This window comes from Choristoneura fumiferana, chromosome 15 (genome assembly GCF_025370935.1).
Source record: "Choristoneura fumiferana chromosome 15, NRCan_CFum_1, whole genome shotgun sequence".
Taxonomy (NCBI): domain Eukaryota; kingdom Metazoa; phylum Arthropoda; class Insecta; order Lepidoptera; family Tortricidae; genus Choristoneura; species Choristoneura fumiferana.
In genome coordinates this window covers 8,897,617-8,923,038 of record NC_133486.1, presented here as the reverse complement: position 1 = coordinate 8,923,038, position 25,422 = coordinate 8,897,617, and the positions used below count along the sequence as shown (strand labels likewise).

Here is a 25,422-nt window from a genome sequence, read left to right as displayed (position 1 = left end):
AACGTGCCAGAAAAACCTATAAAAGTATTCCGCAAATCCGCATTTTTATTTAAAAATCCGCGTTTTGAAAACGCAGCTCCCGCTTTTTGTATTCCGGCATCTGGCAACACTGGGAGACAGCAAGATACGAATTTCGATTTTCGAATTCCAGAGTAGCCCTCCTGGTGATCTCGTATTCTATAAGAAAAATAAATAATAATGACAGTTTTTTTTGTTCCTTTAGTTTTTGAGTAAACAAACATGGAAGTCCTAAGTACTGCCTACATCCGCTACTTACTTTACGTTTGTAAATTATAGTTAAATCCTCAAGAACGGAACGAGATCACCACATTTTATTTATCAACTTTTAATAAAATCTAAGCCACAGATTATAAACTCGGCACTTCAATTGTCATTATTTGTCAAAATCAATTAATTAGAAAATCGCTACACAAGCGAACGAAACAGCTTTTTATAATAATTACTTTCCATGTTGCTCTAAAGTTTTTGTAATACGCCATGAAGACTGTTTTAATGGTGGCTGAAAAGCCATCTTTGGCTCAGAACTTAGCCAATATATTGAGTAATGGAAAATGCAATACAAATAAAGGTAATTCTCACGTTGCGCCTAAAGTTTATCCGGCATAGTTTTATAATTTATTTAATTATATATAGTTATACTGTTTTCTAGGATCCAACTCTGCGTGTGCTGTGCATGAGTGGAATGGTACATTTAAAAATGAGCCGGTTCGTTATAAAATGACCTCAGTGTGTGGTCATGTCATGAGTTTAGATTTTACTGGGAAGTACAATAACTGGGATAAGGTTGATCCAGTAGAGTTATTCAGTTGTACGACAGAGAAGAAGGAAGCTATGCCACGGCTTCGAATACCAGCTTTTCTGGCTCAGGAGTCTCGTGACTGTGACTATCTGGTGTTATGGCTGGATTGTGATAAAGAGGGAGAAAATATTTGTTTTGAGGTAAGGTTGCACATATTAATAATTTTAGCTCTTCACACATTTTTTATACCAAAGACCTAAAAATGGACAAATGGCAACATATTAACGTAATATCCTGACGTCTAAAGATTGTTTACAAGTAAGAACATTGACCCAGCCACTAGGGTTGGCACAAAGTAGTTTTTGGTATGAATATTTAAAAGGCATTAACTTGAAAACGGTAACATATATTCCCATAGTTTCTATGGGGGAAATATAGTGCTAAGGTTGAACTATCTGCCAGTTTCGCAAAGGTCCCTCGTCGAAATCCACCCTGTATATCAAGTATGTCACTTGTTTAATCATTTACCCCGCAATCTTTATGGAATGATCTCTTCTCTCTTAATAGTTTAATAGATTCTAAACCAAAAAAAAAACCATTAAACTGCAGTTTAACTGTGACAATGTACAGTACCTATCGAAAGTAGCAAATGTGTTATTTGCAGATTCAGTACTGTAGGTAGACTTAGGTTAATTAAGGATTTCTTTTTTAGGTGATGTCTTGTGTTCAAGCATACATGAAAGGTGATGTGTGTTCCCCGCAAGTGACATACAGAGCTCGATTCTCAGCCATCACTGAAAAGGATATCAAAGCAGCTATGTTAAGTCTAGTTCGACCTAACGAAAATGAATCCCGTAGTGTTGATGCAAGGCAGGAGTTAGATTTACGTATTGGGTGTGCGTTTACTAGGTTTCAAACAAAATACTTTCAAGGTGTGTTACAAACAAAAGCATTTTCTATTTGAAGAATGATATCTATGAAGTTACTCATATTTTTTTAGTGTAAAAAGTACCTACAATTAATAAACTTAATAAATTTTATTTTTGTTATTATAAATAAATGGTTAAAAAAAACAAAACACAATTATTCTAACAAACCTTAACATGACAGGTTCTCGTTGAGTTTCTTGCCGGATTCTTCTCAACAGAGGTTTTTCCGAACCGGTGGTAGTTTTTTTTTTGACATTCATAAGTGCTTGTTATAGCCTAAATATTTTTTTATATGAAGCGTCCACTAGAAATAATGAAATTACTGTTTTCACACTCGCAGGTAGATATGGTGACTTAGATGCAACGCTCATTTCCTATGGTCCATGTCAGACACCCACTCTCGGATTCTGTGTTCAACGCCACGATGAGATCCAGACTTTTAAACCAGAGACCTATTGGGTGCTACGAGTAACTGCCTCTACTTCTGAAGGTCGAGAGTTGCCATTAGAGTGGAAGAGAGTGAGGAGCTTTGATAAGGACATTGCTAACATGTTTCTGTCGGGCATTAAGGAGATTAAAGAAGCTCAGTAAGTTATACATTTAACATAAATAAAGTTGACAATTGGGTCGGGCTCTGAAGTGTTTCAATCACGGCTTTCCGTGAGTTATGAAAATCTAAGAATAATGTCCATAAACTGAAATCAATTAAAATTTTGGGACCACACACTACAACATGTGTAGTGATGGCGATTTTTAGTTGACAGACTATTATTAGTCAATTACAAGAAAATTTCCTCTGTATAATAAACAAGCAGTCATTAAAAATATATCTTAATCATCATCATCATCATCATCATCCCAGCCTATATACGTCCCACTGCTGGGCACAGGCCTCCTCTCAGAACAAGAGGGCTTGGGCCATAGTTCCCACGCAGGCCCAGTGCGGATTGGGAACTTCACACCCACCATTGAATTGCTTCGCAGGTTTGTGCAGGTTTCCTCACGATGTTTTCCTTCACCGCATAGCTCGTGGTAAATTTCAAATGTAATTCCGCACATGAATTTCGAAAAACTCAGAGGGGCGAGCCGGGGTTTGAACCCACGACCCTCTGCTTGAGAGGCGATAGGTCAAACCATTAGGCCACCACGGCGATTGTTATCTTAATAATTAATGTTAATTCTGTCAACAGAGTGATAGCTGTCCAGGCTAAAGAGAAAGTCAAGGCTCGACCAACTGCTCTGAACACTGTCGAGCTAATGAGAGTAGCTAGTGCTGGTTTGGGTATGTCGCCGCATCAAGCTATGCAGGTTAGTTTTAATGTATGACACCACGGTAAACTAGGTTTGCTCTCTATCCTGTGGTAATTTTTAATTTTAAGTTCATCATCATGATTTCATTGGAAAAGACCCATTTGTTCCAATTTATTGGTAAAAGCACAATACTATTGTAGATAATAGTAATTTATTTCATTTCAGGTGGCTGAGCGTCTGTATACACAAGGTTACATTTCATATCCGCGTACAGAAACCACGAGCTATTCGGAAAACTTTGATTTAATGTAAGTTTTTAAGAACATTATGTTCCATCAACCAAATAAGTGGTCTATCAATTTTTAAACAAGTTCCTATCAAATGAATATGTTGCTAAAGTCGAACTTTCAAGTTGACAGATATGTCTATTGGCGTTATTGTTTTATGAAATGCAAACGATTATCAACTTTAGAGTGGTAGACCACATATTTGGCTGATGGTACATTACTACAATGTTTTAGTAAGTGAAACTGCTACAAACTGATTTCTTCAAAAAAAAAAAAAACATAAAATATGTATTACCTTAGGTTTTAGAAAAGCTGTCATGTCCACAACACTGACGACCCATATATTTGTATCAAATATTATGTGCAATAGCACCTATGTTCTCTGTATCCTGTATCTGTGTCCTCAAAGCCCTAACGCCACATTGTAGCTTTTTCTGAAGACTTCGGTCTGGTCTTTTAAGAATTCGTTTATCACGGGTCCGTGAAATCTATGCAAGTTTCTGGGATAGGTACAAATTATTCTGTCTTTTCTTGAGTGTCAAACTATTTCCATATCAAGTTAAAAAACTTTGCTACTATATTTTATCAGGTGTCTATTGAACATAATTTAAGTATACTATAACGAATTTGAAGCGAAATTTTATGACTTTTTTTTTTGTTAATACATGATATTTATCAGTCTCTAATTTTCGAACTTTATAGTTGGAGATCGTTCTTCTTAGTTCCATATATAAAAAAAAAACTTTCAGCATTTATACAATAAATTCTGTTGTTGGCTCTTGGTCCATTAACAAAAAGCTTGTAAAAACTGTTAAATATATTCTTGCCCATTTTTGGTAAATTTTGAGAGCTAAAGATAGTGTGACTGTAAACATAATCAATTATTATGTTCAGGGGCACTCTCCGCCAGCAACAGAGCTCGTCGAAATGGGGCGCCGAAGTACGTGCGCTTGTAGCCAACGGGATCAACAAGCCTAAGAAAGGCCACGACGCCGGTGACCATCCGCCCATCACGCCTATGCGAGCAGCCTGTAAGTACATTTACAGCTTGAGAGTTGTCGACTCGGATTGACAAATTTTTTACGCTCTTCAGTTTGATGTGCATTTCGTTCGAGTATACCGTACCCCTTGACGAAATTAAATATAGACTATTCAGTTCAAAGACCACTTGTGGGTTATATATTTTGGTTTGTTATGACAAATAACTTCAATAATGTGTCAGAAGTTTAAAGTCACAGGCTTGACCGTGGGCTTCACATTTTGAGGCCAGGATTTTTTTTTTATCTCAGTGCCAGTTCTTGTTACATTTAGCTTTTCCAGCTTTTTTGCTTCATTTAAATTGTCACCAAAAATATATTTTCCTACTGCTACTGGACACACTATATCTTTTGTTGGTTTGTTTAGAGCGAACTGTAAAAGACTGCGACGTGATACTGGTTCACTATAGAAAATATCGCATACCATGCGCCTGGCATCACTTATAATTTTTGTCACTTCCTTGTTCTCTTTTTGCATAATTAATATGACAAGTGCTCTCCTTAGGCAGCCTGCTGCTTGCTTGACCCACGTCGTTTCGGTTGTTAAATTGCTCTGTCCCTTTTAAAAACTGGTTCTGAGACTGCAGCTTTTATTTCTGGATTAAGAAGGGGGGCTTCAAGGAATGTGCAGCTCTCAGGAACTAAGTATTCTTTATATTGCTGGTACTCAAATTTTCGAAGGTTTAAAACGTCTTAGAATCAATCCTTAAAGTTAAAACGGGAGGGGGTAGAGAATTCTTCTTGGTTTCCTAACCAGCTCTCTTTGCCCCCAGCGGAGTCGGAGCTAGAAGGCGACATGTGGCGTATCTACGACTACGTGACGCGTCACTTCATCGCCACTCTGTCACGGGACTGCAAGTACCTCTCCACATCTATCACGTTCAAGATCGGCACTGAGACATTCACTTATACCGGGAATACCCTCGTTGATGCTGGATATACGGAGGTCATGCACTGGCAGGTTAGTTCATCAGCATCCCATCCTACATACGTCCACTGCTGGGCACATCCTCTCAAAATGTGGGAGACCCAGTGTGGATTGGGAACTTCACCCACATCAATGAAATGCTTCGCAGATTTGTGCAGGTTTGTTTTCACTCACGATGTTTTCCGGGCCTTCACTGTACAACTCGTGGTAAATTTCAGATGTTATTTCGCCATGAATTTCGAAAAACCCAGAGGTGCGACGCCGGATTTGAAACCACGATTCTCTGCTTGAGAGGACCTATGACTAGTGGTTTGCCACTAGGCCACCACAGCTTCAATACTTCCTAGTTCCTGATATATATAGCTCCTGGCCGATTTCGGCTCCAGCGACTGCTAAAACTATTGGGCGAGAGGGCTAAGGTTGCTTGCCCGTTCATGTGCCCTTAAATGACTGACAAAACTAGAATAGTAAAGTCTACATCTACTTTTTTCAGGCCTTTGGGAAAGACGAGTTCGTGCCTTTGTTGGCAGTCGACGATATGCTGCGAGCCCACGACCACAGGCTGGTGGAGTGCCAGACTTCTCCGCCCGACTATCTTACTGAATCTGAAGTGAGTAAGCTACCCACATCCCAAACTTGGCACTGGCACTGCTTTGGAATAATCTAGTGAGAAGTGCGACATTAAAGTGCTATATTGTTAACGACCGGATGGCCACGTGGTTAGAGAACCTGACTACGAAGCTTAAGATTTTGCAGGTGGTAGGACCTTGTGCAAGGTCCGTCCGGATTGCTACCACCATCTTGCTCGCTAATCCTGCCGTGAAGCAGCAGTGCTTGCACTGTTGTGTTTCGGCGTGGAGAGTAAGACAGCCGGTGAAATTATTGGCACTTGAGGTATCCCATCTTAGGCCTTTAAGTTGGCAACGCATCTGCAATACCCCTGGTGTTGCAGATGTTTATGGGCGGTGGTGATCTCTTACCATCCGGAGACCCACTTGCTCGTTTTCCATCCAGTCGAATAAAATGAACAAAAGGTTCCGGGTTCGAATCCGTTGCCTAATGTCCATAGTACAAGCATTGATTAGTTTGGGACTAGGTCAATTGGTGTCATGTGTCCCATGATATTTATTTATTTATTGTCTCTAAAGTCCTGAGAAGAATATTCAGTGCAGTGCGAGAAGAAGACAGCGGATATCGTACTAGGATAACACGCGCTAGAGGCACTGATCCGTAAAAAAAACCATGGCCAGATACTACAAAACACAAAGGCTTTATAAAATTTCAAATGTGATTTCGAAAAACTCAAGAGTCCTGTGCTTATGAGGCCATAGGTCAAACTATTAGGTCACCACGGCTTTATCTGGCGCATATCAGTCTATCGATTGTTTAATGAACTATAAACCATTACTGTCTGCTTAGGTCGCGGGTGAGCAAAATATTATTGTTCACAGTTCATTGATATGGACCTCCGCAAAGTACCGCCTGATTCAATAAATTATCGATTATTTGTTTACAATACTAGTTGTGTTCGATTCTCAGGTGATCACTTTGATGGAAAAGCACGGTATCGGCACCGATGCGTCCATCCCAGTGCACATAAACAACATCTGTCAGAGGAACTACGTGACGGTCGGCAGTGGACGAAGACTGGTGCCCACTAATCTGGGTATTGTGCTTGTGCACGGATATCAGAAGGTGACTAGACTAGCCAAAGCCAATCGTCGGTGATACTGCAATACCGCGTAATTAGCTTTTTCCATAAGGTATAATTTCCACTGTACTAACAGTACTGACATTGTACTGTTCTGACAGTGAAAATTAGACCTCATCGAAAATGCTATTTACGCGGTTTTGCAGTATCACCGACGCAATAATTTATAGAGTACACACACAATGTTTAGTATTTTAGTGCATTTCTTTCTAGCTGACCTAATGGGAATAAGACGGAACGACAAGTGAGCTTCTCTCGCAAATTAATATAGAAGATAAGACAAATTTTACTCAAACACGCACATTGAAGGCGTATATACCATGGTGCACGGTATGTGTGCCTCACAAGAAAACATAACTTGCGTACAGGTAGAGTCTAGCACTCCGGTCTAAAGAACCGAATTGGATTCTTAATAGTCGATTTTCCATAAATACATACGTTAGTGTGTATTAAATTATGACTTAGGTCAGAACTAATCGTACTTCACGTAATTTTTTCGTTTATCTAACAATCTCCCTCGTTGAAGTGGCAATGGGCAGGGCAGGCCATAAAGCACGGAGAACAGATAGCCGTTGGGACCGACAAGTTCTCGAATGGAGACAACGGATCGGCAAGCAAACAAGATGGAAGGTTGACCTGGTTAAAGCCGCGGGTGGATTCAGGCCGCTTCCAACCGAAGCAACTAAAGGTCCATGGGGGAGGCCTATGTCCAATGTAGACGTCCTAAGGCTGATATAATGATCTAAAAATCGCGTGTTCTTCTAGATTGATCCAGAACTGGTCCTACCAACGATGCGTTCTGCAGTAGAAGAGCAACTGAATCTCATCGCCATCGGCCGAGCGGACTACGAAGCGGTCCTCTCCCACACGACAGAGATATTCCGCAGAAAGTTCCAGTACTTTGTCCGTTCTATAGAGGGCATGGATCAGCTGTTCGAAGTTAATTTCTCGTCTCTAAAGGCTAGCGGGAAAGCTTTGTCGAGATGCGGCAAGTGCAGGAGATACATGAGATATATTCAGGTGAGTCTTATCGACTACCAGATATTTTTTTTACAATTTTTGTCATAATAATTTAAAGTGAGTCAAGCAGTTTACCATTGATATGAGTAAGCATCTGCACCATTTTTACATATGTATGCCATGAGTTTCTCATATATTTAAACACAACATAAACGTATGCTTGTGTTGTCTCCTATTGCGGTCATAAACTTACATTTCGCTCGATATTTGTGCAGTATACAATGAAAAAATTTGAAACTATCCCTCAATGTAAGTATCCTATTATTTTTGGTTCTCTATTTTTCGCCATACATATTTTTCCCAATTAATCATTTCATTTCTCAACTGTGTCATATGGCCGAATGTTTTTTTTAAACTGTTCAATACTTAAAGATAGATATTAAACTAACCTAACCTAACCTTTAGGCTTCTACAGGATAGTTCTGAAATATATCCTGCACAGTTGACAGTGCCACAAAAAAAAAAAAACGTTCGTCCATGGATATGAAACAGTTGAGAAATGAAACATTAGCAAAAAATATTTTCGGTGAAAAGTCATGATCCCCTATTTTTATTAATCAGGCGAAACCGACGCGTCTCCACTGCTCTCACTGCGACGACACGTACGGTCTGCCCCAGAACGGCACCGTCCGCATCTACCGCGAGCTCAAGTGTCCGCTGGACGACTTCGAACTGCTCTCCTGGTCTACCGGGACTAAGGGCAAGAGCTTCCCGCTCTGCCCGTATTGCTACAATCATCCACCGTTCAGGTAGTCCTGCTAAAATAGAATAAATACAAAAATAAATAAAGAATTGTATGCGTGTGTGTGTATGTTTGTTACTTTTACACGCTAAAAAAGCTGGACGGATTTAGATCAGACTAAATCCATGCGTAATGTCAGCTTTGTGGCAGTAATAGTCTCTAGCAGACGGACATGGCAAAACCATTAGGGTTCAGGAGTGCTAAAAAAATGGGATAAAGTAATTTATAAGAATAGATTCTAGCCATAAAATGTTATTAGTTTTTGTCTCGGAAGATTGCATAATTCCCGATTAGTTATAAGCGAATTTTTCACCGACGAAATGTTTTTCAACAGCTAATTATTATTATTAGCCTATTCTGCCCTACTGCTGAAGGCCTCTCCCCTATACTTCCACTGTTCCCTGTCCACTGCATACAAGGGCCAGTCCTTCAAGTAGTCCATTTCATCCCGTCATCGCCGTGTAGGTCTGACTGCCGGGTCGCTTTTTTTTTAAACAAGTAATTATTCAAATAATTGTTTTCGCAGGGACATGAAGAAAGGCTTTGGCTGCAATTCGTGCACGCACCCGACTTGCTCGTACGGGGTCAACTCGACCGGCGTGTCGGGGTGCGTCGAGTGCGAGGCGGGCGTGTTAGTGCTCGACCCTGCCGCCCCCAAGTGGAAACTAGCTTGCAACAGGTACGACGTACGACCAGGGCACTACCACTTTATTTTTGTGCTTGAGTACAGAGGCCAATAGGGGGCGAACTTTTGGTGCGGATGACGTGAAATGACGTCGTTTTGTCTATACAGAGTGATTATTTGTTTGTTCGCATCAGCAGTGTTGTGTTGCTATAGGGTGGAACGTTTGTGCTACTAATGTCATACTATATGACAAAAGTAATCGTGACAATAATTATTATGAAAAGGTTCCACCCTGGGACGTAAATTAATTTCCTTGTCTGTACTTCTAATGTGTTCGATCATCAAATTGTGTTTTTCAGTTCGTCGAATTTAAAAACGTCGAATGCTCTTTGTTCTATCGCAAGTAAATGTTCAAGGTTATCAGCACTTTCGAGCCTCCGCTATTTCGCACACTTGGCTTAGCGCGGCGGGTCTGTTTCATGCCATTTAAGGGCAGCGCTGTGTGAGGCGAGTCTTTGCTCTATTGAAACAACACGCCGCAACGAGTTAACGAAGACCCTGTTGGGCGGTGGTGATCTCTTACCATCAGGAGACCCACTTACTCGTTTGCCATCCAGTCGTATAAAAAAAAAAAAAAAAAAAACCCTAAGACTGCGTTTCAACCAGAGATGTGCAAGAATACGTTGCGCGTAATTTGTATTTCATGAACCAATAGAAAAGCTTCATTTACCTATCCTCGCTCCGCTCAACTGTTTCCGCTATATTCTAAAGTTCTAAGATGATTCAAATGACACATGATGATATGTAACTTTGTGAGGCGGTAACTAATTTTTATTTTTTTCCAAGAGAGGTATAATGCTTGAAAAAATGAAATTACATTAAAACTGCTGATTGTTCGAATATTTGAACTCAAATTTGCTAACAAAGTGTTAAGTTACTGCGTAGGCGTAGGCACTGGCTTATATTAACTTACTTTCTTTAATGAACGCCCTTACAATCTTGCTTCATTAGGCCGCAATTGTTAGATGTGAGGGTTATCGGTAAAAATAAAAGCGGTAAAATAAACGAACTTATAATAATAAGTCAGTAAGTAATTTGCAAGATTTTTCGTCAGAGTCGGAAAGTGACACTCCAAGTGCTGAATAAATTATATTTTAAAATTCAAATAAGACTTTCAGTTCGATAGCGTAACGCTTCAACCAACAAATCTGCTATTGCCACTTTTAGCACTAGGTACATGCAAAAGTATCGATAGTTTGTGTAACAGTAGAAGGGACTCTAGTTCCGTCAGTTTGGCATCTGTCATTTGAATCATGTTAGAACAAATAGAATATAGAGCTGGTTGAAACGCATCATGAGAAACGAATTCCTCGCACATCTCTGGTGGGAAAACAGCTTACGAGAAAATTTGTGTTCCATACATAATAATACCCTATTACAGGTGTGACGTGATCATAAACGTGTTCGACGACGCGATCCGGGTGTCGGTGTGCGAGCAACAGTGCGCGGCGTGCGGCGCGCAGCTTGTGACCGCGGAGTACCGGCCCGAGCGCACGCCGCTACCGGCCGCGCTGACGGAGATGACAGGCTGCCTGTACTGCGAGCCGGCCTTCAGCGCGCAGGTAGCGACACGACTGTTAAGAGCTGGCGGCGTGCGGCAGCAGTGCGCGGCGTGCGGCGCGCAGCTTGTGACCGCGGAGTACCGGCCCGAGCGCACGCCGCTACCGGCCGCGCTGACGGAGATGACAGGCTGCCTGTACTGCGAGCCGGCCTTCAGCGCGCAGGTAGCGACACGACTGTTAAGAGCTGGCGGCGTGCGGCAGCAGTGCGCGGCGTGCGCGATTTATTTTATTTTTCGAAAATATTCTGTCGGCGATACCCGTCGGGTTGCCTAAATTTTTATTTTCAAGGCGTCAGTGATTTTAAGTATGGCAATGGTTTTGTATCTGATGTCATACTAAATCCACGCCACTCACCAGGTTTATCATCATCTTCGAAATTAAAGTCTTGGGATACTCACTATCCCTAGATAGATGTTTTGACTCAGTTGTAATAGTAATAGCCTTATTTCAACGTTAAAAACGGGATTTAAAAAAGGGATTAAAAAAATAAAAAAGTGTGCTTTTCATGCGTGTATAATTTTTGATTTGATGTGTCTGTCGGCAGTTGGAGAAGCACCGCGCGGTGGCGGCGCGCGCGCCGGCGAGCCGCGGCCGCGGGGGGCGCTCGCGCGGCAACAAACACCGCAACAAACAGCCCAAGGACAAGATGGCGCAGCTCGCCGCCTATTTCGTCTAACACATGAGTTGTCATACCTTCCGTCGGCTACAGATGTAGTACAGACGCCGAGGCGCGTCAAGGTGGTCAAAAGTATCGGAACATGCGCTCTATTGTTAGGGTTTTAGAGTTCATGATTCGATGTTTTTGATCGCCTTGGCCGCTCCGAGATATCAGATGGCGATTGTACATAGACGTATTTAAAGATTTGGCGCCCCGGACCAGTTTTGTTGCCCCATAAGGTACCTATTTCATTTAAGAAAAATAAAGTACATGTGCCGGGACATGCCCCCCTCTGCCCTGGGGTAAATACGCCCCTGATTTAGTGCGTAACGGTTTTCCATCGAATATTATCGGGAAAATTCGTATTTTTATTATTTAGCTCCAGTACAGTCAGCAACAAAGATATGAATACAGCCAAAGTGCCAAAAATATGTATACACGGCCTTAATGTTCAGGCAATAAAGTCCTGTATACATAATTTTGGCACTTTTGCTGTATTCATATCTTTGTTGCTGACTGTACCTATCGTACAGCCGTACATTTTTCATTTTGACATTTGACACTGAATCATAAAGTTATATATTAGTGGATATGAAATGTCACTCATTTAAATACAATAATTGATAGAAAATTCGGGTACCGTCGTATTCTGATTGAGATCCGACTTTTCCCGATGGAAATACGTTATTCACTACATCTGTGTACGTATCTTGTAGTGACGGGTAAAACCTGATCTGAAGATTCAAATGAATCCCTTTTTCATCATTATCATCATCATCATCATATCAGCGATAGGACGTTCATTGTTGGACATAGGCCTCCCCCATATACCCCCAGTTGCTTTGATTGGAAACGGCCTGCATCCACCGTGAACCCGCGGCTTTAACGAGGCCATCCGCTCATCTCGTTGATGGACGTCCTACAATCCCTCAATGGTTCCTTTTAAATCTTATCGAACAGCTCGCGATTGGCGATTAGGCACTCACTTTGCTTTCGTTCAATAACATCGGATCTGATAAGTTCGGTCGGACGCTGGGCCGGTACGCCGATACTATTTAAATCCGAAGTGACTCACAGATTCAAGAGTCATTATGAAGAATCGGTGGTTTAGTACCTCGGTCTCGGTACCGCACCGATTCGGACAAAGTCGGATCGCAGCGAAATTATTTAACCTTTGCCATAGACATGATCGCACAAAAGAACCGCATAAAAGTAACCGTAAAAAAGTCGGTTCCGATATCGCAGCTGGATTTAACTACTTCTCTGAGTCGAGAGTAGCCATGTCTTCTATCCTATCATATAATACGTATACTTGGATGGATCCAAGTAAGTGTACCGGATTAAAAGCATTACCGGTATACAGTTGCATGGATAAAATTAGTATTTTTTTTATTACCTTCGCAAAACAAGTAATGCTTCAAAAATCAGGAACTAATGGCATTAAATTCATTCAACACTATAACACACTACCTACTTGGTAGGTCCTACCATATCCGTTACTATCAATCAAACTAAAACTGTATTGTAGACAGAGATATGCATGTGTACATTTTTTAATACATTTGTAACAGCAAAATATAACCTTTTAATCGATAATTCTATTCTTTTATTCGATGTTTTCTGTCACACTGTAGCTAATTTTGTTAAACACACTCGCAGGCTACCAAGATACAGGCTCAGCCTAGTTTGGAGTCTGATAGATAAATCGCATGAACTGTAACAAGTGTCCTTTGCTAAATAAACACTTTTTTTTTTTATTTTTTTTTTTATAAAATACCGGTTGTTATTTCAGAGCTATTCTTAGCTTCTAGGAAATTGTTTTAAAAAGTTAATGAGCTGATTGAGAACATAAAACTGTTATCGCAGAAATTTATGTGTAGTGTTCTTAAAGTTGATTGTTTACTTATTTCCTTTAGTATTTTTTTTATATTTATTCTAATGTAAGAGTAATAAACGCATTTACTAACGTGAATTTTGTTTTAATCATTACATTGTCAACCGCGTCTCCAAATTTATTTAACGACTGTAATTAAATTCATGTCATTACGTTAAGGTCGAAACTGAAAAGTAAATGAAACCATGAAGTTATTGAAGTCTTCATTTTATTGTGAAGGTTCTCACCTAGTATAATGTATACAGTACGACACAAGCTTACAACGTATTACTGTATTTCTTGTTATATTAGTGTTATGTTATACATTTCCCATATCCGAACGGTAGGCGTAACAATTCGACTCGACTATGATGGTCGTAACTTCGTGATATGAAGAAAACTATGACATTTCATAAGTTAATACAGTTCGCAGGTGCCTCGAAAATAAATGAAAAACAATATAAACAGTCCATTATTCTATACGAAGTTCCTTATCTAAATCATGCGTTGTGTAGTTATTTACTATATTTTAATTACTAAGTTCAGCCAATTATACAAAATAGCAATAAAACGTTCCTACGGAATATCAAGCGGTCGAAAAAAATAATATCACACGACCCGGTTGTGATAAGTATATCAATTACAATGTCACAATTTACTTTCCAGAATATCGTTAGGGTGTTAAGTGGCGCCCAACTTGGGACCGTGGAGAGGAATGCGACACTGACATGAAGTGAAATACGAAATAGAAACTGCGTTCTAAGTAGAAACTGCACTAAATATTCTAATTTGTAACAGATTAGCTGTTGCCCGCGACTGCGTCTGCATCCCGCGAGAGCTACACTTTCTGGGGGTAAAGAGTAGCCTATGTATTAGAGATAACATTTTTCGCATCAGTTCAGTAGATCCATAGATAGCTCCCTACATACAAACCAACGAAGATTATCTCATTTAAGTAAATACATCGAATATTAATTCTTTAGTTTACTATTAACCCTTTTATAAACCTTAAATGGCGCCCAATGTGGGACCTGAGACGACTGCATAGTTCGCAACCGGTGTTCTTTCACCTTGAATATTAGGAAAGAAATTGTAAATGCATAAATAAAATACATCGCCTTTTAAGTATTTTAAGTAGCTTTGATCTGTGAATGTTTTAGATTTTTCAACTACTTAGCCAGCAATGGGGAATGTCTGAATTTAGAAACGCTTGAAACTTTTAATATCAATAGGAATAACCTTTCTAATTAACAGAAAAAAATATCAGATTTTAAGTGGCATCAATTAATAAAAAAAATATAAGAGATGTCAGTTTCTATGGGCGTAAAACAGGGTCGGTATTTCCATGTCAGTATTATTCGGCCCGGTAAAGAGTGACCTGTCAAAGCGATTCTTTTTTAATGTTTTTTTATTCTGGACTAAGGAACAATCCGTAACCGACCGGACTGTCGTAATTTGGCGGTAAAGAAAACTCTTTTATTTTTTAAAAATAATTGATGCTACTTAAAAATCTGATATTTTTCCTGGTAATGAGAAAGGTTATTCCTGTCGATAAAAAAAGTTTCAAGCGTTTCTAAAATGTTCATCCATTCCCAATTGTGTCAAAGAAGCATCGGGTAATGGGGTATTTACTGTTTACTCACGATTGAGTGAAAACAGGGAACAACACTAACGCAATTTGCATGTTCACGGCCTTAATTACAACTAATTTAATTACACGCACTCCTGCTACTCCATGGTGATGATGATGATGATCCGACCGATTTCGGCCATGGCGACCACCTCGACTCCTAGTTAGTTATTTGGCGCTCATGCGCTCTAAGATGACTTACATAGCCTATCTTAGCTGCTGTTGCAGCAGGTAGATAAGTTCCGCTATCTGGGGAGCTACTCCATATGTAGATATTAAACATTATTGTTTATTCCCAAAGTAGGTACGATATTTTATAGTAAATTGTGACAGTGTTACCGACGCGGGATCTGTGTCTTATCTATCAGATTTATCACAGATTAAGCCAACATTAACTGTTTCAGCAATAAAAATTGATATAAATATGTATATACAAGATCGATCGATGATAACATGACATTTGTGTTCTTTGTAAATAGACCACACAGACATTTGGAGCCAATATTACTGGAGTTAAAGCTTCATTCAACTGCGCTACAGAATTTATATATACTTGTGGCACGAGTAGATTGGACAGTGGGAAATCTTAGAGTGCGTTTCCACCGGATATGTACGAGGAATGTTTGTCATGAACCAATTACAAACGCTTTATTTACCTATCCTCGCTCAGCGCAGCTCTGGTGGAAACAGTTCGGCGGAGCGAAGTTTTTGTAACTATATACGAAACAAGGGAAGGAATGTGTCCTCGCACGAATGTGTTGCAACTCAAAGGATGTGTTATGAAGTTACTCAGTCATTATACGGTTCTGTCAGAGGTAGACGTATAAGTATAGTCTACGCACCCTGCTCGCTTATTCGAAAATAGCCCGCTACACGCCCTTGCTACGCATCCTCACACCGCTTATACTCCGTTTAATTTAAGGTTTGAATTAACGGTCAAATTGTAACACACGTTTCTCGATATTTCGAACTCAAATGGACTAAAAATACCTACATGTACATTTAGTAGCGTTATTTATTATGTTTTTATTATAGAAGTTCACACAATTTTAAATAGTTCCGTTGTTTCATTAAAAAAAGTGTGCAAATATTACCGTTAAGTTTCAAATGTTAAAATAAATGGAGTATAGCTGCCTCGGACACCTCTGGTGGAAATGCAGCCTTAAACTGTTACGCACACACCTTGCCTCGTGTAAGTATATATCGAAGCGCGGTTATGTGAAGCTTACTCTATCTAGTATATATTACCTTTAAGTATCGCAGGCATATTTAATTTTTGTTGAGGCTATTTCAAAGAACTAATTATTTTTATGTTATGTGTGTACTAATTTAGGTGTCCCTTTGGTCACAGTCGCGGAGAATTAGGTTGCGTTTCCACCAGAGATGTGTGAGGATGTATTGCAAGGCATGTGTTTTAATGAACCAATAGGAACGCTTCATTTACCTGCCTATCCTCGCACAGCACTGCTTCAGTGGAAACAGCTGAGCGGAGCGAGGCGAGGTAAATGAAGCGTTTCTATTATAATAAATAAATAAATCATAAATATCACGGGACAATTCACACCAGTTGACCTAGTCCCAAAGTAAGCTTAGCAAAGCTTGTGGTATGGGTACTAAGCAACGGATAAATATAATTATATAGATAGATACATACTTAAATACATATTAAACACCCAAGACCCGAGAACAGACACTCGTATTTTTCATACAAATATCTGCTCCGACACGGGAATCGAACCCGAGACCTCAAGCTTCGTAGTCAGGTTCTCAAACCACTAGGCCATCTGGTCGTCTAAATCTATTGGTTCATAAAAAACAAATTCCTCGAAACAAATCATCGCCCATCTCTGTTTGAAAAGCCTTAAGATGACATATCTTGAACCACAGCATCACCTCAATTCAGAATAAAACATTGCGAACTGTTTGTAGTGTGATGAAAACGAAGACATGCTGCTTTGCTTTGTATCGAAATATGTATACTTAAATGAGCAAGTTTTGAAGTCTGTTTCAATTTGTTATTCTAAATAGAGGTGACGTTCTGGTAGTCGATGAGGTCATGTAGATAGATAGTACTTAAATAATCTGTCCAGAGCCAGATTTATTAAAACCCCTGTGCCAGTGATACCTGTAATCAAAACTAACGCACTAAAATTAAATTATGCTTAAGTATACAAGTTACAAAAATAAGAAAATTATAAATTTTTCTATACTCCGAAAAGCACTGATATGGTAAAATTTCACAACTTTCAATGAAACAAATTTAACGCCATCCAGGCATAATCATAAAATTTTAAAAGTAAATTTATTTACTTACAATAATAGATGTTATGTCAATTTTTTAATTGATTATCCGATATGAAATGTATTTATTTAGAGAATACTGTGGAGTAATTACAAATTGGTAAACACAACTAAGTAGCTTAGCTTGTGTTGGTCCTTCTATCCGGATTGATTGTATTTATAAATAAATATGAAATACTTATGACAGATTATTGAAACACGATAACTTATTTGGATTATCTGGTGAATAATTTGCCAGGCCACTTAATTGTATTCGCCAGAGTCGAATTAGCGCTTGCACTGACTTACAATGAAGACTTATGCATGTACATAATATATTAAATTAACTTAGAAACGGTTGTGCATGTTATATTACCTTCCTATCAGCTACGTTCCAGTAGTATTTACTAATTGCATACAATCCTAATGACAAAGTATGAGATCTACGCATTCACGACACAATTCACATTTCTTCACTGTTGTCATGAGATTCTTTGTTTTGAAGAAATTTGAATTGTACGGGTGTGACTAATCTAATATATTAATGTTAATCTCACTGATTTTCTTCATAATTATTTTCTAATAGCCTTTATATACTTATAGCGATTATTTACATTGATCGATACCAAATACTTCCAGTTAATCATAGTGTACCACGTAACCAATGTCGCCATCCTCGACTATGTGAGATGAGTGCTTCCATTTACAAATAACGACAATGCTATTTATATTGAAATTCGCGGTATTTATTTTGAATTTACACTTACTAAATTTATGTATAATTTACCAACTAATAAGAATGTCGTAGAAATAATTAAAATTCGTTATTCACATAAGTGATATTCGTATTTGACGTAACTTTGCAAATTATTATTGTTATAACAGACTACGACAAAATTCGACTTAATTCAGTCTAAAATATTAGGACGCCATTCAATAATAAGATGTCATATTCATAACACTCCACAGCTGCTAAAAAATTGCCGTAGTCTTTGGAATTAAGGGCTAAATAAGGGTCTCCTGATAGCGTACTTTGATATTAAATTTTCATAAGCCACCAAAAACGCTAGGCTAATACTTTTGTAACAGTATGTAAAAGGAAAACCGAAATATCTCAAATACTGGACAGTGTTGTTCTCATTGTATTACAATAGGTACGTATATTTTAATTTAAGAAAAATACATAGGTATTGTTCATTTAAATGATTAGCATTTTGTACTGTAATCAATACACATTTGTGTATATTTTCTTTTAGCCGAAAATAATACAAGATCTTGATATAATTATTTTACATTTTATTAATTACTAACTGTTGCCAGTCCGCGAAAACAATGCGATTTTTTACAGAAAAAAGTATAACAATCTGTCTACCAAATTTCATCCAAATCTGAGCATTTGCATGATGGCGTAATAATATATATTTTTTTCACGTTTTTAATATTAGTGATCTCAACAACTAGTAGGCAATTTCTACAATTGGCTATCAGAAGGCCCTCAACAAATCCACTTAACATTTTACAATATTACGACTGATATTGAAACGGTAAGTGTTAAATTACGAGTATTTTAATATTGTTGACAATTTCACCGCTGGAATATAAGTCGTCAGTTTGTAAAAAAAAAGTCAGCAGCTGAATGTTCACGCACTTAAAGAGCTCAAAAAGCATTCATTAATTCCCACGTGTTGCACCTCATTCATAAGCCCCCAAAATGGGGCTGACAAAGATGCTTCTAACTGGCCAGCAAGGAAGGAAGAGTTAAGGAAGTTAGGAACACTTTACTCTTCTTTACTGTCAATACACGGCACTCCCATAATCCTCCAAAGTAGAGGTGGTTTAGAGGTGTGCTATGATTAAAAGTTGTTAATCATAACATTTCTGTCGTGATTTTGACAGAACAGCAGTGTTGATCTTTTTGAGCTTTTTGTACCTGTTCGTCATGTTTGCTACTGACTAAACTTGTGAGCAGAAGTAAGATAGCATGTAAACTTCTGTAAAAGTTCTTAGGTTACATTTGAGTATTGAACAAGTTGATGCGTGTATTTGTACTCTCGAATAGATATTATAATAGGCAAGGGTTCGTATGCCACTACAATGACTAAATCTATAACCTCACTAAATGGTCCGAATTTAGTATAAAAATTATACATAGAATCAGCGATACGGGCGAGATGAATGGACCCATGACTCGATCTTAACCCGATCCTACAAGAGGCCAGCTCAGTTCAACATTGTTAAACAAATCAAAATAGAAGTATTAACACGATAATAGAACTAGATAGTTTATATCGTCGTCAGTTAAGATGATAATTTCCTGCTCGTTGCTATTTATGTTATTGTCGTAATAAATTTTAATTTTTGATCATGAATAATTTAATTTCGGACGACGACATAAACCAGAACAGGACTCTTCAAGGTATTCACAGATACCTGATGGGTTTAAGCTATGAAATAGCTTACATTATTGAGCCACTGAAGTATTTAATATATTATATTTAATTTTCACTATTTAAAGCTCTTAGTTTTCATTTTATGCGAGTTCCAGTCTCGCACCGAATACTAATGCCCTTAATGTCTGGAGCTCGATGGAGTAATCACTTTCCGAGGGCGAGTTAGACAAAGTATAGATAACAACTATTAAAACAGTATAGAGCGCCTAAGAATAAGTAGGTATAATAAAAACCAAAGCTTCGCTTTTGGCAATTTCGTTCAGGGTTACGCCTTATTAAGGTCCGTTAGATGCCGCAACACTCACTTAGGAGTTCCTTAGAAAGGTCACTTGGATGCCAACGACAACTAGTGTCTTATTTGCAGCACAAATTTTAAAGTTACATAAAGTCGCATTAAATAGTCCACACTTGAACTTTTTCCGCAACCACACACCAGCTGGCCTGGTCATAGTACGAGGAGACAACATGCAGACTCTCTACGTATTGTTCGATGAGTTGGTCTAGTTCCCCTCGCTTGAAGACGTGGTAGTACCTGTGGTAGGTAACGGCGCCGCCTTCGGAGGGCAAGCTGTCAGAGCCGTCGCTAAGGGAAGGCAGCAGGGGAGCGTGCGGCGCAGCCCGCAGTGGCGCTGGCGCCGTGGCCGTGTCTTCCGAGGATGATCGCGTCTCCAACAACTTCCTATCCTTAGAGCATTCACTGCACGAAGGCAGGGAAGCTAAACTTGCACAGCCGAGGGACGCTGTACTGCCAGTTTTATCTCGCCGACTCCAATCACTGCCCGCATAGGTGTCGCTCGATTCAATAGAAAATCCGGACTTCAATGGCGCCGTGCTGGCACTGGAACGAGATGTGATGGACTCTGGACTTATCTCCATCTTATCCAAGTCGCTGGAATCTGTTGACTGCCCGACTTTCAGCGAAGATCTTTTATCGGTACATAATGAGTCTACGCTTATTTCTGATTCGAGAGAGTAGCCGGTTTCCAGTGATTGGCTAGTGTCATAAGCGCCAGAGTCGATTGTTATTTCTGGATTTCCGTTGCTCGAACATATAGCGCTATCGTCATCCGGGTTTTTAGTTTCTATGTCGGGTAGTTTGTCGTCTGTAATGTGTTTCGTTACGTTGTAGTGGATGTTGGCACAGTTGTTGAGATATATGTCCTCTTCGCTCGTTACTTTCATGCTCTTCTTAAGTTCTCTGTATTTATTTATGATCGGATCAACATCCTTTGCTCTCTTTTTACTTTTTAATTTCGAACCACATTTTGGAAATAGTTTAGTCAAATCTGTCTCTTGTGAGTCGTTCAAAGATGTTATGTATTTCTGTCTTTCCTGAATTTCAGCACTTAACTTATTTAATCCTTTTATCTCACTTCCCATTTTATTTATATATGGATCGTCGAGGTGCTGTAAACTATCTGAGAGTTCATCAAGGATCTTTTGAGTGTTTCTATCTTCCTCTTCTCGTTTTAGTCTTAATGATATACTTTTCTCACTACTACTGCTGCTTGGCAAATCAAAGTCTTCTTCATTGATTCGTTTCGAGTACTGGTCGATTTCCTGCAGAAGTTTCTCACTAAGTTTTTCAGCAAATTCAGTCAAATGATGACCGCGTTCTTGCTGATCAGTCATCCAGTCGTCGTCTTTAGCTAACATATCCGACTTGCATGTTACTAGAGGCTCGTTCTGTATTCTATTGAAGCTCTCTGATTTAGATATTGATTTTTCAGAATCGGTGCTGGACATAGATACTGAATCATAGGGTATTCTCGTTGGACTCCTATGGCTCTTGCTGAGATTTTCGTCTAACGATTGACCTTCAGGTCTGTTAGGAGACAATCTATTTAGACTCCAGGTAGAGTTGCTTGTACTTCCGAGTTTTGGTGATCGATCTTTTGATCTTCTACCTGGTGACAATCGTTCTAGACTGGATGAGCTCCCTCCGCTTGAGCTAGTGTGTGACCGGGACTTGTCTTCCAAAATTCTGAGATCACCAGGAGACAGTTTGTTGAGACTCCAATTGCTACTGCTGCTACTACTTGATGCTCCTTGCACGATGGCCATTGCCTCCGTACTCTCCAGTTTTTCTAACATTTTTCTTTTTGACCTTGGGCTGGATTGTATGACAGTTTCGCAGGTTTCGTCTAAATAATTTGCGACTTCTGCTGCTGCTTCCAACAGATTTTGCGAAGCTGGCGATACTGATGGTGATTTCGGTGGTTGGATTTCTTCTGTCTCGTTTTTAGGCTCGACTATTGAAGGATTGGGGAGATCTGAAATGATAAAAAATACGAAATGTATATAAGTCGCACCTTAAAAACTAAACTGAAACAATTGGAAATATTCATATTTCCAAAATAAACTTTAAATAAAACACAATATGGTTGAATTTTTAAATGAGAAAATTTCGAACTATTTCAGTTTAATTTTGAAGGTGCGAAGTATTAATGACTAACGGTATAAGGTTATGCTTCTAAAATAATTGACTTCTTTTGCTTTACCTTTTTCCATCGCAGTTTTTCGCAATTCTTCTGGGACGACACTTATAACGCTGTCGACAGAATCGGGTGATGAAACTCCGCTTGAATCACTATCAACATCATCAGTAGCAGGGTTGAATAGTTCAAGGGACATCAGCTTAGGATGGCTCTTTGCGATTGCTTCGGATTTTCTATTCACGCGAACTATTGGAAAAGGTGGCTTTCTATTGCTGTTAACAGTAGTTGGTGGAATACCCTTATTAAGCATTTCTTTGATCTGTCTTATCCTCTCCTTTCGCTTCCGATCTGCAGTTCTTGAATCTAAATTATCGTTAGTTGGTGATTTACGCGGTTCTTTTGGTCTGAATTGCGGTATTTCTGGCAGTTCCGCAACTGTTTGTAACGTTATCTTAGGATACGGCTTTACATCTTGCAGAATTACTCGTGGTAACATTTGGTTATTTTCAGCTGTCAATTTATGAATTACTTCAATATCCTTACTGATTTCTGCAAGTAATTCCTTGGTAACGTCCGATGGTGTTGTTTCTTCCTCTTCTTTTATCGGTGGTATGGGATCTATTTCTTCAAATATTTCGATTGGAGCTGGTATTTTGTTGATAATTGGAAGTGGTTCAGGTAATGTTACTAATGGTTTGCCTAATTTTTCATCTGAATCAGATTTCGGAGGTGAATTTGGTTGGCTTTTTGATTGTGGCTTCATAAGATCGGTACACACGGTACTTGAAGTAGTATAATTTTTAAGACTATATTGTGCTACAAGTATTTTGTTGACAGACCCAGAAGCTTGAACAGCACTAGGCGATGCCGGTGGCCGAATCAACGGGAAGGCTTGCTTTATTCTTGGAGACGGTAGACCTGGTGAGCTTTTCATTCTTGGAGAAGTCGGCACAGATGATACTTTGAGTCTAGGTGACGTTGGTCCAGGAGATAATGGCGTTGGAGATAAAGGATCACCGGAACCGTCAGCTTTGGGAACATAAATCACTGATGCAAAACTATCCTCAGAATCGACACTAGTATCACTTTGTAGACTGCTGTCTTTAGAGGAATCCGAGCCATCTTCTTTAGAATGTCTTCTCTCTGGGAAATTTTTCTCACTTCCAGTATTATTGTCGCCTGGTGTAGGAACTTCTGGCACGGGTCCGTGGTTTTTCCAACCCTGAAGCATTCTCACAAACACGGTTACTTTATCTATATTCGTTGTAGACGTTTTAAACTTACTAGTGAGGCCGTTTTTGAGTGATTGAAATTTCTTTGCCGTATTCGCTGACGTAGAGAATATTGAGTCGCGTAATGAGTCCAGCGCCCCCGGTCGACGATAAAGGTATTCCTCATTAAGTGACGCTTGCTTCTGTATATTTTTTCTCAGATGCTCCTTCTCACGTAACCGTTCGACGGACATCAGCTCCTCATTGAGAGAAGTCTGTTTAAATACACCGAGTCTCTTCGATGATAGTCTGGGCGTATGAATTTTAAAGTTAGGCATCTCCTCGACCATACTCTTCATGTCTGTCGGCTTATCTAAATCTTCATCCGCGTCATCCTCGTTAATGGATTTCTTTTGTTTAACTAGGCGTGGTTTCTTTCGTGGTTCAATGGTTTCTGGTGGTGATGGTTCCTTGGGCGGTGGTTCGTTTTCGCCCACGTCTAAACTGGGAAGACTGGAGCGGGATCGGACTAGAGCTCGGTGTTCGACGTCAGCGATATCTGTTAGGCTTTGTGACTTCGTGGTGTTTGAGGCGTCGGATTGTTGCGTGACGAGTCTGGGTGGGAGAGCTTCGTCGAGTCTTCGGAGTTCGATGGGTAGGTCGGCGGCGTGGGGCTCGGGGCGCAGGCAAGGTCTTGGCGGGATGCGGCCGGCCGCGAGGCCCCACGATGGCAGGAACGAGCGGCGGCCGGCAAGCCGTTGCAGCGCGCGACGGACGAATGAGTAGCACGTCTCGTTGGGTGACGACAGCGACGAGGAACCTGGCGAACCCTCGCGACTTTTCCACGGCTCTAAGTTGCTAGAAAAACAAGTTAGAAATCATGAGTGACGACTTCAGCAAATATAAGAGTGATATCAAGCTCAGTAAAACTTAAAGGATACTCACTGGTCATGATCAACGGAGAGAAAGCGGCGCGGTGTTGGTGTGGGTGGGCACAGTGTGGCGGGCCGGTGCCAAGGGATCAGTACATCCTGAAATAAATTATTATGAAAATTATTGTAAGGTCACTGTCGACTTTGTCACGTTATATCTAAGCTTTACCTAAAGTCAACTGAACAAAATACAAATGTCGTTAGAATGGGGAATGTCTGAAACATTTAGAAACGCTTGAAACTTTTAATATCAATAGGAATAATCTTTCTAATTAACAGAAAAAAATATCAGATTTTTAAGTAGCATCAATTAATTTAAAAAAATGAAAGAGTTTTCTTTACCGCCAAATTATGACAGTCCGGTCGGTTACGGGTTGTTCCATAGTCCAGAATAAAAAACATTAAAAAAGAATTTATGCGTCTTTGACTCGATCGTTTTGACAGGTGACACTTTTTACCGGGCCGAATAATACTGACATGGAAATACCGTCCCTGTTTTTCATATACACGCCCATAGAAATTTACATGAACAACAGGGTCGGTATTTCCATGTCGGTATTATCCGAGCTGGTAAAGAGTGTCACCTGTCAAAACGATCGAGTCTGTGGTTCGAGGATCGAGTCAAAGACACAAATTCTTTTTTTATGTTTTATATTCTGGACCATGGAACAACCCGTAACCGACCGGACTGTCGTAATTTGGCAGTAAAGAAACTCTTTATTTTTTTTTAATTAATTGATGCTTCTTAAAAATCTGATATTTTTTTCTGTTAATCAGAAAGATTATTCCTATCGATAAAAAAAGTTTCAAGCGTTTCTAAAATTTTCATCCATTCCCCATTATCGTAGACTAGCAATATTGTACGTTAGACATTTTAAACGAGGGTTAAATGAACGTAGGATAAATGTCGTTAGGATTTTCAGGTACTAGCAGTTTTGTACATTAGATATTTTAAACGTGCGTGGGTCACCTGAACACCTGACACGTGTCTTTAGGAATTTTGTACATTATAAATTTTGTTTTTCACAGTTTTGTCTT

The 25,422-nt window shown here is 39.5% G+C and overlaps 2 protein-coding genes across 4 annotated transcripts in view; one reads left to right on the top strand and one right to left on the bottom strand.

The window, feature by feature from the left end:
- The first annotated feature begins 199 nt into the window (after positions 1–199).
- Top3beta (DNA topoisomerase 3-beta) lies at positions 200–13,542 on the top strand. The gene is made up of 15 exons (XM_074098538.1): positions 200–589; positions 671–960; positions 1,473–1,692; positions 2,030–2,276; positions 2,880–2,997; positions 3,166–3,248; positions 4,122–4,258; positions 5,038–5,225; positions 5,686–5,802; positions 6,732–6,887; positions 7,669–7,923; positions 8,485–8,672; positions 9,192–9,344; positions 10,732–11,074; positions 11,457–13,542. The coding sequence occupies exons 1-15, from the start codon at positions 499–501 to the stop codon at positions 11,586–11,588; spliced, it is 2,718 nt and encodes a 905-aa protein (XP_073954639.1). The 5' UTR covers positions 200–498; the 3' UTR covers positions 11,589–13,542.
- A 113-nt stretch (positions 13,543–13,655) lies between these two features.
- Positions 13,656–25,422, bottom strand: part of fid (class I SAM-dependent methyltransferase fire dancer) — a 48,224-nt gene continuing 36,457 nt past the window's right edge. For all 3 annotated transcript variants that reach the window (XM_074098535.1, XM_074098536.1, XM_074098537.1), the window contains exons 6-8: positions 24,398–24,483; positions 22,305–24,310; positions 13,656–22,076 (exon numbers count right to left, since the gene is read on the bottom strand). In XM_074098535.1, the coding sequence (XP_073954636.1) occupies positions 20,197–22,076; positions 22,305–24,310; positions 24,398–24,483 (3,972 nt within the window). In that variant the 3' untranslated portion in view covers positions 13,656–20,196. The remainder of the gene's footprint in view (positions 22,077–22,304; positions 24,311–24,397; positions 24,484–25,422) is intronic.